Source organism: Hypoxylon trugodes, assembly GCF_022578975.1.
Source record: "Hypoxylon trugodes strain CBS 135444 unplaced genomic scaffold F4822scaffold_11, whole genome shotgun sequence".
NCBI lineage: Eukaryota > Fungi > Ascomycota > Sordariomycetes > Xylariales > Hypoxylaceae > Hypoxylon > Hypoxylon trugodes.
Window position 1 is genome coordinate 858,013 of NW_026250026.1, and position 17,534 is coordinate 875,546.

At 47.1% G+C, this 17,534-nt stretch overlaps 8 protein-coding genes across 8 annotated transcripts; 6 read left to right on the forward strand and 2 right to left on the reverse strand.

The window, feature by feature from the left end:
- Window positions 1-195: 195 nt before the first annotated feature.
- Window positions 196-2,782, forward strand: F4822DRAFT_77882 (mitogen-activated protein kinase). Its single transcript, XM_051463963.1, has one exon. It carries the CDS (start codon window positions 344-346, stop codon window positions 2,450-2,452), a length of 2,109 nt encoding a protein of 702 aa, XP_051309211.1. The 5' UTR covers window positions 196-343; the 3' UTR covers window positions 2,453-2,782.
- F4822DRAFT_77881 (uncharacterized protein) lies at window positions 2,783-4,489 on the forward strand. Its single transcript, XM_051463962.1, has one exon. It carries the CDS (start codon window positions 3,114-3,116, stop codon window positions 4,377-4,379), a length of 1,266 nt encoding a protein of 421 aa, XP_051309212.1. The 5' UTR covers window positions 2,783-3,113; the 3' UTR covers window positions 4,380-4,489.
- Window positions 4,490-4,600: 111 nt separating this feature from the next.
- Window positions 4,601-6,401, reverse strand: F4822DRAFT_438941 (MFS general substrate transporter; the record flags this gene model as incomplete). Its single annotated transcript, XM_051462581.1, has 6 exons — window positions 4,601-5,161; window positions 5,210-5,488; window positions 5,559-5,615; window positions 5,674-5,768; window positions 5,922-6,203; window positions 6,263-6,401. 6 exons carry the CDS (start codon window positions 6,399-6,401, stop codon window positions 4,601-4,603), a joined length of 1,413 nt encoding a protein of 470 aa, XP_051309213.1.
- Window positions 6,402-7,362: 961 nt separating this feature from the next.
- On the forward strand, window positions 7,363-8,969 carry F4822DRAFT_434560 (membrane dipeptidase-domain-containing protein; the record flags this gene model as incomplete). Its single annotated transcript, XM_051462023.1, has 3 exons — window positions 7,363-7,845; window positions 7,912-8,583; window positions 8,643-8,969. The coding sequence occupies 3 exons, from the start codon at window positions 7,363-7,365 to the stop codon at window positions 8,967-8,969; spliced, it is 1,482 nt and encodes a 493-aa protein (XP_051309214.1).
- Window positions 8,970-9,275: 306 nt separating this feature from the next.
- Window positions 9,276-11,666, forward strand: F4822DRAFT_77871 (cytochrome P450). The gene is made up of 5 exons (XM_051463961.1): window positions 9,276-9,815; window positions 9,911-10,180; window positions 10,235-10,371; window positions 10,426-11,066; window positions 11,136-11,666. The coding sequence occupies exons 1-5, from the start codon at window positions 9,582-9,584 to the stop codon at window positions 11,471-11,473; spliced, it is 1,620 nt and encodes a 539-aa protein (XP_051309215.1). The 5' UTR covers window positions 9,276-9,581; the 3' UTR covers window positions 11,474-11,666.
- F4822DRAFT_77886 (catalase) lies at window positions 11,646-13,844 on the reverse strand. The gene is made up of 4 exons (XM_051463964.1): window positions 13,265-13,844; window positions 13,128-13,203; window positions 12,044-13,036; window positions 11,646-11,966 (listed from the first exon to the last, which is right to left on the reverse strand). The coding sequence occupies exons 1-4, from the start codon at window positions 13,676-13,678 to the stop codon at window positions 11,860-11,862; spliced, it is 1,590 nt and encodes a 529-aa protein (XP_051309216.1). The 5' UTR covers window positions 13,679-13,844; the 3' UTR covers window positions 11,646-11,859.
- Window positions 13,845-14,888: 1,044 nt separating this feature from the next.
- On the forward strand, window positions 14,889-15,611 carry F4822DRAFT_77973 (uncharacterized protein). Its single transcript, XM_051463966.1, has one exon. It carries the CDS (start codon window positions 14,925-14,927, stop codon window positions 15,291-15,293), a length of 369 nt encoding a protein of 122 aa, XP_051309217.1. The 5' UTR covers window positions 14,889-14,924; the 3' UTR covers window positions 15,294-15,611.
- Window positions 15,612-15,640: 29 nt separating this feature from the next.
- On the forward strand, window positions 15,641-17,424 carry F4822DRAFT_77958 (uncharacterized protein). Its single transcript, XM_051463965.1, has one exon. The coding sequence runs from the start codon at window positions 15,930-15,932 to the stop codon at window positions 17,193-17,195; it is 1,266 nt and encodes a 421-aa protein (XP_051309218.1). The 5' UTR covers window positions 15,641-15,929; the 3' UTR covers window positions 17,196-17,424.
- Window positions 17,425-17,534: the final 110 nt, after the last annotated feature.

A 17,534-nucleotide genomic window follows, 5' to 3' on the forward strand; every position in this document is an offset into this window, starting at 1 on the left:
GAGTCTTGTTGAGAACCTTGGAATGATTGGCGGTTATGCTAATTTTCATAAAAATTGATGACACACTTATTAGTAATATATAGCTTCATGACTCAGCATTCATTAAGTAATCTTGCTCGAAAGAATGATGATGTAAGATGCCTTACTTAAGCAAGATTATAAATCTGTGGAGGGGAACTTTCAAAATTCACAGACTTGGACTTTTACATAATCATCTAATCCACAACATGCCACGAAAGTAATAAAAAGCCGATGGCCAGCAGGCCAACAACATATCCATCAGTTTCTTTCCTCGGCCGAGAGGGGTATTTATAAGTTTCTGCTTCATAGTTGCAGGGCACAGATGGCCGCCGAACATGTACAGTTACCATCATTCAGCAGACCGATAGCCATTGCTCCAGCGCCCACTGGCGAAAGCAGTTCAACTAGCCATGGCGCTACTACCATGTCGCATGCTTGCCAAAGCTGTGCAAAGCGTAAAGTGAAATGCGATAAAATCGTGCCAACATGCTCTAGCTGTCGCAGGAGTAAGCTTCAATGTTCTTATGAAGAACCACCCCCGCGACAGCGAAAAAGAAAGTTGAGCGGTGACGTCCTCGAAAGACTTGCTCGATACGAGTGCATTCTACGCGACCATGGCTTGCTAGATGCCAGCACAGCACCTTCTAAACCAGATAAACCGCGACAAGGGCCAATCTATCTTCTCTGGAATGAACCTGGAAATGGTAAGCTCTTTTCTGATCAGGGTAAGTCAAGATATACAGACACGAGCCTCTGGCGAAATCTTGAAAGTGATGAGATGTATCATTTACCCAATGACGAAGAGGAAGAGGAAGGAGAGGATGATCAAGACGTTATCGCAACTTCGGTGGAGAACCCAGGAGACCCTTTGACAGGTGCGTTTATAGGCTTTCGGCAGAACCTCCTTCGATATCATCCAACCCACGCGAAAGCCATGATACTATGGGAGACGCATATCGAAAATGTGGAGCCCCTCTGTAAAATCCTACACATACCATCAACTAGGAAGATGATTGAAATGGTTTCGCAACAACCTGAGACGGCGACGAAAATTGACGAATGTCTCCTATTTGCGATATATCACTTTGCGATCTTCTCCATGACAGAAGAGGAATGTGCCGAGAAAATAGGGCAGCCTCGTGCCACTTTACTTCAACGATATCATTTCGTGGCGCGTCAGGCCCTTGTGAATGCATCATTCCTCAAGGCCACAGATATGTCGATTCTGCAAGCTCTTGTTCTCTTTCTAATACCCTGCCGGCACTCTTATGATTCGAACACGTACTGGATCTTGACGGGGGTTGCTGTCCGCTTAGCACAACGTATGGGACTCCACCGGGACGGGGAGAAGCTTGGAATGTCACCATTTGATGTGCAAATGAGGCGACGGCTGTTTTATCAACTCTTGCCGCTTGAGGGTATTGCAAGCCAAATGGTAGGCGTTCAGATATCGCCTCCACCAGACACTTGGAACACGCAACAGCCCCTTAATATCAACGATGACCAAATTTGGCCAGGGATGACCGAGGCGCCAAAGGAGCAGAAAGGCGCAACTGAAATGCTATTTTGCCTGTCGCGTTCATCTATTGGGAGATTCTTCGCCAAAGCGGGGAAACCGGCAAACAGCACAGGCCCCTCCCAATTCAAGGATCTCAGCGAAGCCGACGAGGTTATTAGACAGGCCGAAAGTGAAGTCGAAGAGAAATATGTTCGCTACTGCGACATTGTCAACCCGCTACATACACTGACAATCGGTATGGTCAGAGCGGGGATTGCGGCCTTGCGACTTCGAACTCGGCTCCCTAAGGCTAGAAACAAGACTGCTACCGGCGCAGAGATGATTGAACTATTTCAACTTGCGCGAAAGATATTAGAAACCGATATAGCAGTTTATGCCCATGCAGGCATAAGAAAATATCGGTGGCACGTGAGATCATTCTTCTTATGGGGTACGTGGGATTCGTTGATTTTCATTTTAACCAGCCTATGGACCAGAAGTGGCTGGCTTTCAATTGAGGATACCGACGCCGCTTGGTCTATAGTGCAGCAACTTTACCATAACCACGGTGAGCTCCTTGAATCGAAACGAGCATTGCATGCGGCGTTTAGGCGCCTTACGCTCAATGCTTGGGATGCCCGACCGCCAAGTACCAGCGCATCAGAACCAGCCTTCATCAAGACACTGTGCTCCCAACGGCAAATAAAAACCCAAGGTGAAACAGAAACCCACAGGAACAACATCGATATTTTCAATGCGAAAATGAACACAATATCACCACCTGATTCGTTCCCTATAGATGACGTGGGTGAATTCTTGAATAAACTTCCTGAAAACATCGACATCAACATCGGTAACGATTTTGATATGAACGCCACAGATTGGGTATTTTGGGATCAATTGATTCAAGATCACCAAACCCAGAACAGCTAGCAGAGGTCAAGCCCGCGTCTTCTTGAAGGGTCAGTGAACGAACAGCCTATCCAGTATTCCGTTCCCGATTACATTCTTAATCCGGTGGCGTATTGAGCGGCGCAACCCGAGGAATCTCTATTGGAATTGCTGGCGATGTTGCACTGCGGTGCATTCAGTAGGGCAAAGTGGAATATTCCATTAGAAAACGAGATGTACAACGGGACGCGCTCCGTTCTCGCTCCAAAAGTAAATACGACAGATTTATAAGTTCGACAAGGCCAATTTTTCAGGCCAACTTGAAGATATTAGTTACTAGTTGCATGTATGCTTCTGAAACCAAGACATCATTACTACGGCGCTGATTGCTGATGACTAAGTGTGAATGCCTTCTAGATTTAGTCAGAGGCTGGCTGTGATTGGCCAAAAACTCGGGTCTTGGCCAACCGAGCATCAAATTAGCATCGGGTCCGAAGTTATACGCACCGTCGGGACCTGGAATATAGGCTTATATCTATGAGCCAATCATTTGTTGGCCGTCTCGGGCCTCACGATGCCGTTCACATACCTGAGTGAGCATACTCTCGTTAGGCGCGCCTTTATATAACCAACCCGCTTCCTTATTATTTGCGCCACAAATCTACCATTCTTGATACCTTTCATCGTACGAACAATTTCATAGATGTCTAAGCCAAAGATTCTTATTGTGGGCGCATCCATCGCAGGTCCCACCGCCGCCTACTGGTTTGCTAAAGCCGGTGCGAAAGTTACAATCATTGAACGATTTCCTCATCTACGCACTAATGGGCAGAATGTCGACATCCGCACCGCTGGTGTTACGGTAATGCGGAAGATGCCGGGGATGGAAGCCGCCGTGCGAGCCAAAGCCGTTCCAATGGAGGGAATCAGCTTTGTCAATTCTAAAGGTCGAACATTTGGAGTTATGAGACCAACTGGAAACCCAGACCAACAAGCACTCATTTCTGAGTATGAGATTCATCGCGGCGATTTAGCGCAGATTCTCTTCGACTTAACGAAAGATAACAAAAGTATTACCTACGTCTTTGGAGAGCAAATTGCCTCGATGCAACAACATAAACAAGATGATGGCCCTATCACCATCGAATTTGCGAATGGTTATCCAACTTCGGAGTTCGATCTAGTCGTTGCTTGTGATGGTGCAAATTCAAGAACTCGAGCCATGGGTCTTGGTTGTGGTGTTCGAGATTATGTTGAACCGGTGAACTGGTGGGTGGCTTACTATTCGATACACCAGGACCTCATCAATGGGAGTAAATTGGGACAGTCATACAGCGCGCCTGGGGGGCGTTTCTTCGGAATCGGGCCCGATTCACCAGGCACGAACCGAGTCGCCGCCATGGCTATCTACCCACCTGGTGATCATAGCTCCATACTGCCGTTTCGCGAGGCTATGGAACAAGGAGATGATGCGCTCAAGCAATTCGTAGCTCGACATTATCAGGGGGCTGGTTGGAAATGTGACGAAGCCATCGAATGCTTAAGCGACGCGCAAGACTTTTATGCCAGCGAAGCTGTTCAGGTTAAACTTCCGAGTTTATATAAAGGCCGATTTGTCTTGGTCGGCGACGCGGGGTACGCATCAGGACCTACTGGATCTGGTACCAGCCTTGCTATCGCTGGCGCGTACATATTGGCTGGTGAAGCGGGCAAGCATAAGGGCGACTTGGCGGCGGCACTTAGGAGCTACAACCAGCAAATGCGACCAATTCTCGATGATTTGCAGAAAATTCCGCCATTCATTCGTCCCATTCTAGCACCCCAGACAGCTTGGGGTCTATGGCTGCGAAACACTATTCTCGGCTTTGTCTTATGGACTAGGATTATAAATTTTGTTCAGAAATTCATCGCCGGATCGTTCGCAAATTCCGACCAGTACAAGCTCCCGGACTACGAGTGGGAGTCTTAAAGACTAAAAATACTCGTATTTAATGGCGCCATGGTTCGCGCATGTATATAAGGATGGGGTATGATGCACCAACCACTCACCCATGTTAGGACATTATTAGACTCATTTCTTATTTGTATTCATCTATTAGTTGTATTTATATTTACCATTAAGACATCGGAGGTTGGAGGAAACACCACTCAAACATTCTTACGAGCCGACAATGTGATAGACCGTGTGCTCTAAACAGCGTATCGATATTCGGGGCGATTCTCCATGCCCGGCGCACAGGGTAGTTCACCAGAGTCTAGCTTCTTATTCAAACGAGCATAATACCATCGCATCGCTAAAGCTACCACGACGAAGACACCTTGTGTACAGCCAACGGTAATAAGCGCAGGCCGGTAAACGGGCGCGTCCTCGGCGCGGTAGATGAGCGACGAGATGACACCCGCCAAGTTCATAGCCATGTAATTCAGGCCAAGCGACACGGCGCGACCGGTCGTACCAGGAGTATTAGACGCCAACCACGCCGGGACCAAGTTGCTCGGGATGAATGTCGCGAAAGTTATTAGATACGTTAGGAAGTACCCGACGCGCGGCTGGTGCACGAGATCCAGTGTCCCAAGGAGGATCCAGGCGACCAGGGATATAATTGTCGTTCCGCAGGCGAAGTTCGCACGCTGTTGGTACCGGTCTGAGAGCCAGCATATGCTCACCTGGAATACGGAGGCGGTCAGGTTGGGGCCGACGGTGTAGAGATTCGCGGTTGTGGCTTCGGTTGTGAGTCTTTTTATCATCGTCTAGCACTTGTTAGATGAATATCGAATTGTGGGGTCAACAGTACTTACGGGGAGGAAGTTCGAGCTGCTAGCTACGCCGACGCCATACATCAAGGCCATGAATGCGAATGCCCAAGTCGGCCAATGCTTGAGCTGCTTCTTCGCGTCTTCCCAACGGAACTCTGTATCTTGATCCTGGGAGTCTTGCTCTAGGCGGCACTTGGCGAGTCGGACCTCTTCCTTCGTGTACCATCGCGATGTTTCGGGGCTTTTGGGAGCGAAGACATATAAATAAGCCGCGACGGCAACAGTTATTGAGCCTTCAATTATGAAGAGGTATTGCCACCCCTTATTCCCATGGTCAGTATTGGCAACCTTGCTTGGATCCTAAGATGCGCTCGTGGCGCGAAACACTCACCTTCAGGGTCCCCTTCCATTGGAAGACACTCCATGAAATTAATCCCGATACAGCTCCCTGGGAGATATCGTTAGTCGGATTGACTTGGATAAGGGTCGGACTTTTGACGACTTACTGCGATGAATCCCATTTGGCCAATCCAAGAAACTCTAAATGCCATCTCCTTTCGAGTATAGAATAATGATAAGTAGTAAACTTCGCATGGCTTATCTGTTTCGAGTCAATGATACTCTCCTATAAACCATAGCCCCAAAGCTATTCCTAGGACAAGAATTGGGTTTTGAACGTACTAAATCTTTTATTAGCATTTGGTAAACTTCGTCGCAAGATTTCAACACACTCACCAAGCTGCTTCAATAGCACCCATTATAATTCTCGTTGCCATGATACCGCCAAAATTCTTGGCAGCAGCAGCGCCCATCGTACAAGCACCCCAGCTCAGAATTGCAAAAGGAATCACACGAGCGGAATTGTACTTCTTCGCCAGTATCGACCACGGAATATTGAAGATCGCGTAAGGCACATAGAATAAGACGAGCAGGAGGGAGAATTGATCTCCTACTAGACCCAAGTCTTTTTCAAAGCCATCTGTCTTCGCATTTCCCAAGTTGGCACGGTCGAGAGTATGAGTGAAGTATGCCAAAGCTACGATATGTGTTAGCCATTATAATATCACAAGTAAAACATAAGATTGAAGGTCTCACCTAAACCTGGCATCATCAACAAATCTGTTTTCCTCACAAGTCGCTTTTCCGCCGCAGAGTCGCTTTCGAGTGACGTGCTATCACTCCTAGCCACGCCCACGGTCTCGCGCTGTTTTTCTTCCCTATCACTATCAGCCATGATTGAGACACTGACGTTAGCCTTATCATATATGATAATTGAGACAAATGCTACACAACCTAAATACAATCTTACACATCATTGCTGTAAGTCTAAAAGCTTTATATCATCTCATTCTAATATTCCCAACTAGAAAACTAGCAGATCTTTACTATAGCAATAACCCATGCCCGAGGTTTGGATAGTCGCGATTGCGTGATATTCAAAGACCCTACCTTGGGTGAGTACTCACCCCTGTGCTACGATGTACAGTACAAGATAATGGACGATGGGTGCTTCAAAGGTACCTATTAGCTGTACCTGGGTACGGGGGTAGAGTCGGAAATGTCCGAGCTGCAGCAGCCCAATATGCATGTCGGTAATCACAGCGCCCGTAGCGCACCTGTAATCGGGCCTACCCACTGACCGGTTCGGGGTCCTTATGCCGAAGGCGTGAAGTATATAAAACCCGTGCCTCATCCCTCAGGCACGGGTTTTCAAAATACTAGGAAATCGCAGAATCAACAGCTTCTTCGTCGATAAGGCCCCGCTTCTTCCCATGGACGGTTTCTCCTCTAGCTCGAAGCCAAGCTTATCCCCCACATGGACACCATGTCTAGACAATGATGTGATACTGGGGTAGCATTGCGATATGAAATTCGGGGGATATGAGAGGTCGACGATAAAACGAGCATTCACATGTTATAGACTATTGATGCATAGCGGATTTGTCCTTACGATAGCGATGTACTTACGTGTCTCGAACGACCGGCGGACGGGCAAGCCGGATTTGGTTCTTAGTGTCGGATACGGGAGGACTAGACCCTTGGATATCCGAACTCGAATTGAAGAAACCCCGACATCGCAGAGATGGATTGGAGAAGTGAACTTGGGGGGGAATGATGGGGATTGTTGCGAAATCTAATTCCTCTCTATGTTCAAGGATTTTCGAGGACTTTGGTGGCATTGCGTAACGTTCAAGATGGCACCAAATGCCGAGCTTGACCGAAGTCAAGACACGCCTGTTCAAGCGACGACTACCTCACCAGATGTTACCAATTCAAATGATAATGCGCTCATAATTCATCCCCAAACTTCCCAGGATAGATGGTTAAGGCGCTGGCGAAATACAATCATTGTGGCCGGTTTCGCAGTGTTGATTACGCCCTTTACCTCCCTGGGAAGTTGGTTATCGCCCGCAGAATCTCCAATTGACCCAACCAACTATGCCCTACGGACCAAGCGCGTACTCTCGACAACACCTCTAATCGATGGTCATAATGACTTCCCCTGGCTTCTTCGAGTTGAACTACATAATCGAATTTACGACGGAAATTTTGATCCAAACCAGCGACTCTTGGGTCACACGGATATCGGCCGAATGAGGCAGGGAATGATGGGAGGGCAATTCTGGAGTGTACATGTTAAATGCGATGTGACTCAAAAACATTTCGAGGACCCTTCCGTAAGTTTCCAGTCTTTTTTCACTTATCGCTATTTGTAAATGCTAACAGTCTTTCGCGACTACCAGTGGATAGTACGCGATACTCTCGAACAAATCGATGTAGCCAAAAGATTCATCGCGGAATCTCCGGAAGTCTTCACTTATTGCGAAACGCCCTCCTGCGCCCGCGCCGCATTTAAAAATGGGCGCATTGCCAGTATGCTAGGAATTGAAGGCGGACACCAACTCGGAGGCTCGATCGCTGCTGTCCGACAAGCGTACGACCTCGGAGTTCGGTATATCACGACGACGCATAATTGCGATAACGCTTGGGCGACATCTGCTTCAACTGTTGCGCGGGGAAACCCCGATAAAGGCCTCTCACAACTTGGCGCTGCCTATGTTCGCGAGATGAACCGACTTGGAATGATGATTGACCTTTCGCACGTGTCCCATCAGACTATGCGCGATGTGCTATCTATCACACAAACGCCTGTGATTTTTTCCCACTCGGGAGCGTACTCCGTTACCCCTCACCTGCGGAACGTACCCGACGATGTACTGCGCAATATTCGCAAAAATGGAGGCATCGTAATGGCTGTGTTTGTGAACCGCTTTTTGAATATGAAAGACCCAGGCGCTGTCACGATTCACGATGTTGTGGATCATATATGGCATCTCGCGGAAGTAGCGGGTTGGGAGCATGTTGGCATTGGGTCCGACTTTAGCGGTACCCCCTTTACACCCAACGGCTTGGAGGTGAGTCTCGTCGCGCATAGCGAGGTTACTATAACCATCATTTACTTACTATTACATAGGATGTTTCGAAGTATCCGGATCTAATTGAGCTACTAATGGCTCGCGGGGCTACCGACGACCAGATTAAGCTTTTAGTAGGAGACAACATACTACGAGTATGGGAATCAATCCAACGTAGAGCTCAGGAAATCCAGGCTCTAGGGGGAAAGCCCGTAGAAGAAGAGTGGGAAGGGCGTAAATGGCATAAGGGTTATAAAAATTCGCCATACATGTACCGTGAAACTCGAGAAAGAGCAGCGAGAGAAGATTGGGGCCAGCCCGATCAATTCAACGTCGGCCAGCCTGCGAGTCATGGTGCCGCCGTTAAAGCCGAAAACGATCTCTGATCAGGAGTACTGCCTAGTATACTAATTGGAAAAATACCTGGATAATTCCGAAGCGGAAAAAAAAAAAACATCCTTCGAAATATGTGTAAAAAAGCTCCTACTTTCGATCTAGACTGAACCTATTATACTAGTCAGGGCAAGTATGTATACTATGCAAGTCGCCAACTATCCACCATATCACGCAATTCCAGGGGGGTGCACTAGGCTCTGGCCGCTAGGACCCGAAACTTCGGTATGGTGCTACCCGATACCAACCGTCCGAATTCCTTGGTATAGCATAGAAAGCGCTTAAGACCTTAGAGGCCGATAGCCCTCCGAATATCAGCATTCATGAGGTTGCATAGCATTACCAATCATACAGTGTACATCGCTAGCAGAGATAGTCCACGGCCAAGTTCATCTCGGCATGTTAAGTACCCCATCCTTGTAGAATCACCCCATTACAATTTCTGGTTGTTCATTGGCTAGTTCGACATCACCACATCGAAGGTATTCATTGCGGGGATCCTTCGAGTACTAAGCCGGGTATAAAGATGACGAAGCCTAGACTAGGCAATATTCAAGATTCAATCTTGGACGATTGCGATATCTTTAACCTTCGACCGGGCGAAAATGGCGGCCCTGCCTACCTCAATAAATGAGCTCGCGACGTTTGACATTACTTTCGCGTTCTTAATAGAGCTATTCTTATTCATTCCTACCGCCTCCTTAATTCTATATATTGCGCTCAATGAGATAGTGCGGTTACGAGCCCGGATTCCTGGATTGCCGGGCCCGTGGGGCTATCCCTTAGTAGGAAGTCTGCCGTCTTTGCGCGGTACCGCGACATCAGATGAGTACAGAAAAGTACGTACTCCAATCATTTGATCTGGATCAATATAATCATATGTAAAGCCAGGTGCTTGCCTTAAGAAATTAATCACTGATTTTGCCGTATACAGTGGGCTAAACGATATGGGGATGTATTTCAAGTACAGCTAGGAAATGTCCCAGCCGTAATTGTGAATAGCACAGCGGCAGCTCGCGCACTATTCATTACGCAGCGAGAAGCTACAAATTCACGACCTGTGTTTTATGTTCTCCATAAGAAAGTACAGCAAGGTGGACCTGTCACGAGCATCGGCACCAGCCCCTGGGATGAAAGCTGCAAGCGACGGCGTAAGGTCTCGGCCACAGCATTGAATAAGACCAGCACGGAGAGTTATTACCCAGTATGCGTATTCTTTGCTTCCTTATAATTATCTAACCTAACCCACCGGTAACAGATTCTGGACCTCGAATCACGAGCATTCATCCTGGACGTCTTATCTAGCTGCAAGGGTGGGGAGATATCCGTCGATATACTTGACCTTACCCGCAAGTTTGCGCTGAACCTCAGCTTGACACTAGCTTACGGAACCCGGTAAGCAATGTCATTTTTAGTATCCACGAAACCTGGCTGATCTTCATTCCGAAGTGTTGAAGATGTTAAGGACCTACATCGGGATCTGGTTATCTCTGAGATCATCTACATTGAAGAAGAGATTTCGAAGTTTAGAAACCCTACAAGTAACTTCTCTAATTACATTCCGCTATTGCGACCCCTAAACACGATCGCGGGGTGGATCGGACTCCAAAAAGGTTCGCATATGGCCGATGTTGGGAAACGCCGATATGCATACCATCGGGTTTTGCAGGATAAGCTAAGGAGAGACATCGCCGACGGTGTCGATCGTCCGTGCATTCAGGGCAACGTACTTAAAGACCCGGAGAGTAAAGGTCTCACCGAGGGAGAACTCCTAAGTATTGGGCTTAGCATGCTTGCCGGCGCTGATACCACTAAGCGCTCATTGATGTGGGGGATCTTATTTCTAGCGCATCGCCAAGACATTCAGGAGAAGGCGTATCGAGCGATCAGGGATGCTAATCTTCTCGAATCGCCTCACGTCGCATCATCTCGTGTAGAGTATGTGGAGGCTTTCACGAAAGAAGTCGGTCGCTTTTACGTAGTGCAACGTCTAGCACTGCCAAAAGCCACTTATTCCCAGGTACACTGGAAAGGAGCAACTATCCCGCCTAATACGCTACTATTCCTGAATTCGTGGGCTTGCACAAGAGGTAAAGAAACCTTGTCTGTTATATAGAACACATTGATAGATCTCTGACTGATATTTCGTCATGATTTAGATCCCTCGGTATTCTCAGACCCTGAAGAATTTGAGCCAGAACGCTGGATGGGTGGGGACCAGACTGCAAATCGTCACCAATACGCCTTCGGTATAGGAGGCCGAATGTGTGTAGCGAGCCATGTCGCGACCAAGGCGCTTTATGCTGCATTCTTCCATCTTATCGCACACTTCCGAATACTTCCAGCAGAGGAAACAATGGATATTCTTGTCGCAGATCCGATAGAAGGCCTGGTCACTCGAGAGAACCCTATTGCAGGCCCAAAGGCAAGGATGGTGAGATTTGTCCCGCGTCATCCCGATGTGACCCGGCGAATGCTGTCCACGGGAGATTTATAGAACATGAATAATAGGTTCATAAGCATGGGTTGGATGATGGATATATCAAATCGAATTGTAACAGGCCATATATGTGTTTGTGAAACTCGAAAAGGAGGGTAACTTGGGGTTACCTCAGGGTTGGGGTTTTACTAACCCCTTTATTACTAATCCGCTCGGGGATATCTTGGAATTTAGAGACAGCACCGCCGGAGCACACAACAAGAAGGGAACCAATAAATATCATTTATATTAACCGCCAGGAGATATATAACAGAGTCCTTAGTACTTATTGTGGTAGTGGAGTGGAGAATATGGAAGAATTCTAAGAAAAGCCAAGTCATTCGGCCCTTACCCTAACATCCTCCCGCAGAAGCTCGGGAACAGGGACCATAGCCCGGTACTGATTAATGCCAGGCAGTCTTATGCAAGTTATCGAGCCTACCCCTAATTGCAGCTTCCGTCTTGTCCTCTATCATTTGACCTAACTTCTCATCGACACGTCTGAACATAGCTGCAAGGGAATTAGTCAGTCACATAATACTCTTCTCCGCGGAGACATTAGGTAAAAAGATCGGACTTCTGACGTACCATATGTTTCATCTCTAATCCATTGAGTCTGTGTGGCGCTGATGTGAGCAGACACATTGTCGACGAATCGCTCTTGCGCGCCCTCCTGCTTCTCCATGACATGCCATAGCGCGGTAGATTGCTCGAAGTCCTGATCAGTCACTTCCGAGGAGAAAGATACAGGAAATCCATTTCCAAATGCAGGCTGGTCTAGTGTGCTTGCTTTTTCGTTTTGAATGCTACCATTCGTTTCTCCGCGGGCAGTTGGTTGAGTCACACCATCCTGTCCAGTCTTCAGAAACCGAACTGGCTTGATCTTCGTACCAACATAATTCGGATCGCCACCGTAGTTGCCCGTAAAATTCATGAAGCCGTCTCGCTCAATCGGGCAATAAACCTCGCTCTTTGGGGCATTGGTGGGCAGAAATTGGTAATTCACACCAAGACGGTATCGAGCGGCGTCTGGATAAGCAAACATGCGGGCCTGGAGCATTGGATCCGGGCTCGCTTCGATGCCAGACACCATATTACTTGGACTGAAGGCGGCTTGTTCGACCTCCGCGAACCAATTGGATGGGTTCTTATTGAGTACCATGCGACCAACTCTTCGTCGGGGGTATTTTTTCAATGGCCAGGTTTTCGTCATGTCAAATATATCTACCGGTGCGTTGGCGATATCTTCCGGGAGTATGACTTGTACGTACATATCCCATGAAGGGAAGTTGCCCGATTGAATGGCTTCCTGGAGATCACCAAGATGCTTATCAGGTTCTGTGCCTGCTATTTCGGCCCCTTCCGCGTTGGTATAGTAGTGAATACCTTGGTTCGTTATAAAGTGAAGACGAACGTAACGATACGAACCGTCGGATTTGGTGAACTTGTAGGTATTTCCGCTGTAGGCGTTTACGTGTCGCGGCGATGAAGGAAGACCGCGGTCTCCGAATAGGAACATCAGAGCGTGGATACTCTCTTGGTTATTGACATGGAAGTCCCAGAACATGTCTGAACTGGCGACTATATTAGGAGTTAGCAGGTCTTCTTCCCCAAGTATGAGTAATTATTATTTTGTGATCATAACTGATTTTCTGTATTAAGATCAACGTACTATTGGTTCTAGGGTCCCGTTTATGGCTTCGGTTTAATGATGGAAATTTAGTAGGATCGCGAACGAAGAATACGGGCTATATAAGTATTAGTGTTCTTTCTCCCCAAGCGAAGCTATATAAATTGGCAGCAACATACCTGATTGTTGAATACAAAGTCTTGATTCCCTTGAGCCGTCTTAAACTTCATGGCAAACCCTCGAAAATCCCGGACGGTATCGGCGGATCCTCGCTCAGGGCCAACTGTTGAGATACGAACAAGAGCTTCTGTTTTCTTTCCGATACCCGTTAAGAAATCCGCATCGGTTAAGTCGGATATATCGTCTGTGACCTCGAAGTACCCTCTGGCACCAGCGGCTTTCGCATGTACGCTTCTTTCCGGAATTCTCTCTCTCGCAAAGTGTGCTAGGTTTTCGATCAACTGTGTCGAGGTAAGTAGGACGAACCCGCCCCCGCCGCTGGCAGTGCGTATTTGGGCTGAAGTGTCATTTCTCGGGAGAGCTTGGCCCTCGGCTAGCGTATAGTAAGGCGTCTGTGCTGCCTCTAGCGACATGTTCGATGATTTTCTGAGTATAGAGATATAGAACACAGGTTTAACCACGATTATGTCTATTCAGATATTAAAGTTAACTCGAATCTTGGTGCTTAATAAGCGACTCTTGACTCCAGAGACTATGATATCGGAACTCCGTGGTAACAAATTGAAGATGTTGTACCGATCCTCTCAAGTACGAACATAATCAGAATAGCCATTCTATCTTATACTTCACCCCTGAAGTCTTCAATCCACTTTAAGGATATAAACGGGTACGTCCTATGATGATGTAGATTGGTAATAGACCTAGTCTCGGTGTTGCTGAAGGTATTCACGCCCAGTAAATTTTAATGATCGAAACTGTGCTTCGCCGAAGCCCGAATCATCATCAGCTTACTGATTGTGTTGACCAGTATCTACGTTCGGCGCTCTTCGGATTTCGCTCGGATAGTGGATACATGCAGTTGATCGCTAACTCTTACCACCAAGGGAAGCGAACTATGTCCTCGGAATCATCAAATCTCGAAAACTTCGTAGTTAACGACGAAACGAAAGCCCAACCGCAAAATGATCGAAGTTTATGGAGTTGACTTGACTCGGAGATACGTAGGTGTTGATGGATCGCCATACCAACTTTTTCGCGATCTCGACTAACCCGACAATTTTCGACGCGTACGAAATACCTAATCCAATTGCCAATTAAGCTTCTAGTGCTTGTGGGTAGGTATCGTTTCAACTCGTCGATTTTTATCTTTTGGTTTTTCTCGCTTTGCTTTTTAAATTTTCTTCAACCCATCATCCAATCTCTACCATGCGTAGCCTGCTAATAATGGTCCCGATTGGCATTTTTACAATTTACTCTCGGGCGGAACGGCAGGAAATTCACGAGTGGGATCGTCGGGCTTAACATATTCAAACGTAAGCTTCAAGGTAGTTGTTGGTATGGCTCGCTTTGTTTCTAGTTTTGGGCGGTTGCGCTCTGTGACTTTTGATGTTCTATGAATGCCTTCGAAAGTTGTTAAGTAGAAAACGAGTGTTTTCTCGCAAGACTTCGCGAACATGGGCGTGGTGGGCGTAGTTGCGTCTGCTTACTGGCCGCCTACCTGCGACAGTGGCTTGGAGAACTACCAATTAGGCGCACAGTACCTATGGAGACCTCTGTATGATCCCCCTCTTTATCTAGGATCACTGCTGGGCACGTACCTCCTAGGTGCCTATTGCACTACCCCTTTCCAACTAAGCATTTTAGCCCCCCCCCTCAACCATGTCAGTGACACTTTTAAGTCGCGATGAAGCGTGTATCATCGGAAGGGGCCAGCCGGCAGACTCAGACTTCAAAAAGAATTTCTTCGACGTTTTCGGCACAGCAGGTTGCCTCCTAGGTTGCGAGGATAAGAAGTACCCAAAAGAGAAGTCTCCTCAAATCGAATTCAGGAGCAAGAGATCATCTAGAAGGGATAGAAGGATGACGAAGGATGACGAATCTGAAGCTATACGGACACCAACTCAGTGGTTCGATATAAACGAGATTACAGCATCTGCTGTGCATGGATGCGGATCTTGCGCGGTTTTGCGACAGCTCATTGAAATTTTGTTCTCAACACATGCGCATCTTTTGTCTAGGCCAATATGAATACTACGTATCAGAACGTCTAGGGTTAAAACGGCGCATCCAGGGCAGGGAAGATTCAATAGAAATTGTCCAGTTATTCCAATTCCCTGGTAGGTCTTAAAATTTGTCTACACTAAAGGATAGATGCCTGGGGCTGAGATCTAGTAGATTCAAGTGTACAATTCGATCAATTATATCGGTCGAATGTTTTATCTGATAAATACCTGTCCATTGCGCGACTGCGTCTATGGATACGAGAATGCTCTAAGAACCACCGAAGTTGTTCAAAGTATATGGCTATCAAGGATAATATAATTCGACCTACTCGACTACTCGACCTCAGCCCTATTCAACGGGGAAATGAAACCGGGATTCGATTAATAGGGACAAATCCGTGCAATTCATATCGATATGCTTGCCTTAGCCATCGCTGGGATGACACACTCCAGTACCACTGGACAACGAAAGATAACCTCTCCAACTACCTAGATTTTCTATGTATTGAACGGCTCCCTACAAACTTCCGCGACGCAATATTCATCTGCTGTAAATTAAACATACAGTATTTATGGATAGATTCGCTTTGCATCATTCAGAGAGGTGATGGTGGTGTAGACTTGGACCAGGAACTAGGGCAAATGGGATCTATATATCGAAATGCATGGCTCACTATCGCCGAACTCATCCGAAGGTTGCTTTATAAAAGACAGGTGGTCTGATAAATGCTTTTCAGTTTCCAATGCTGCCAAAGAAGTTTATCAGATTGGCGCTCGTGTTCTCGACAGGAAAGGAAGACTTGAGGGCATCGAGGATATCAACAATCGCTACCCATTATTAACTCGCGGCTGGGTATTCCAAGAATATTATCTATCACCACGCCTCCTCCAATGCAATTATGGAGAATTCACTTTCAAATGTTTCGAAACTTCATGTTGTGAATGTAACTCACGTTTCGCACCGCATCCAGCTAGACCGTTCAAATGGCTTGGGGGTGGCGACTTGACAGGCGGAATAGGGAACCTGCAGCAATTCACCGATCTACCTTTCGGTTGGGTGAATGTTATTCGCACCTATATGAGCTTGAGGCTGACGAAGTCGTTCGACGTATTACCCGCTATTGCAGGCTATGCGCAAGTCCTAGTGCCTAGCGTTAAATCCGAATACGTCGCCGGTTTATGGAAGGATAAGCTACATACCGAATTGTTGTGGCATGTTGATACTCCTAATAAGTATCTTAAACCACGACCGCAAGACACGACAGCTCCAACGTGGTCTTGGGCGTCCGTGGCCATGGAACAGCGGATTACCTATTCCAAGATCCATAAATTGAAATACAATCATTACGACTATCCCCTCACCAAAGCAATCAAAGATGTATATTGGGAAGCGGAATCACCATCTAACCCGTTCGGCAAGCTGAAGTATGCATATCTGAAACTGCATTCGAAGTTGTATCAGTGGTACCTTCGATTATCATGCCCAGGTGCCAGTTCAAGAGGATATACATTTCGATGGGACTTGCACATTAACCGGGGAGGTAAACTAATAAGCTGTCCAATGGATGTGAAACCGCTCCCAGTAAACGGCGTAGACTTTGACCTTCGTCTTGATGGGAAGATGAATATTAGAAAAGAAACGGAAGAGCATGGCTTTGTTAATTGCCATGAAGCGGCGTCTGAATGCCGTTGCAAGTATTTACAGATCTACCTCCTGCATGCAAGGCGGGTTGATGGCAGCGACAAAACTGCAGACTTACTACTGATTCTTAAGAAAGTTGCACCTGTTGGTGTCGGCGGGGAGCCTAATTGCTATGAGCGCTTCGGTATGTTGAAAGTCGAAAACGAAGATGCTAGCCTACCCTCCTGGGATAATATGGTTGATGGTGTGATAAAATCGCACGAGGAAGAATTTTGGTTATTTTGAAAATTTAGTTACTATATACCCTATTCTATTCCATTGAATATAACCAATTGATTTTTTATAATTTCATTCACCGCATGAAACGTGCGTAGTTTTTGATATTATTGATGACGCTGTCGCTGCCACCTCCACAATAACGAAACCCCACCACGCACCTAATATAAGTACGGCGATCCGGAGCAAGAGCGAGGAAGGTGCTGCGCCGCTGGGCATCCGAATCCCGAACCCTGTATTCTAAATTCAACCACATATACCATAAGAGGAAAGCGGGTCGACGGCCTATCCGACGACGGCGGCCGGATGTAAGGGGTTGCTCGGCAGGAAGGAGCGATCAGCATAAGT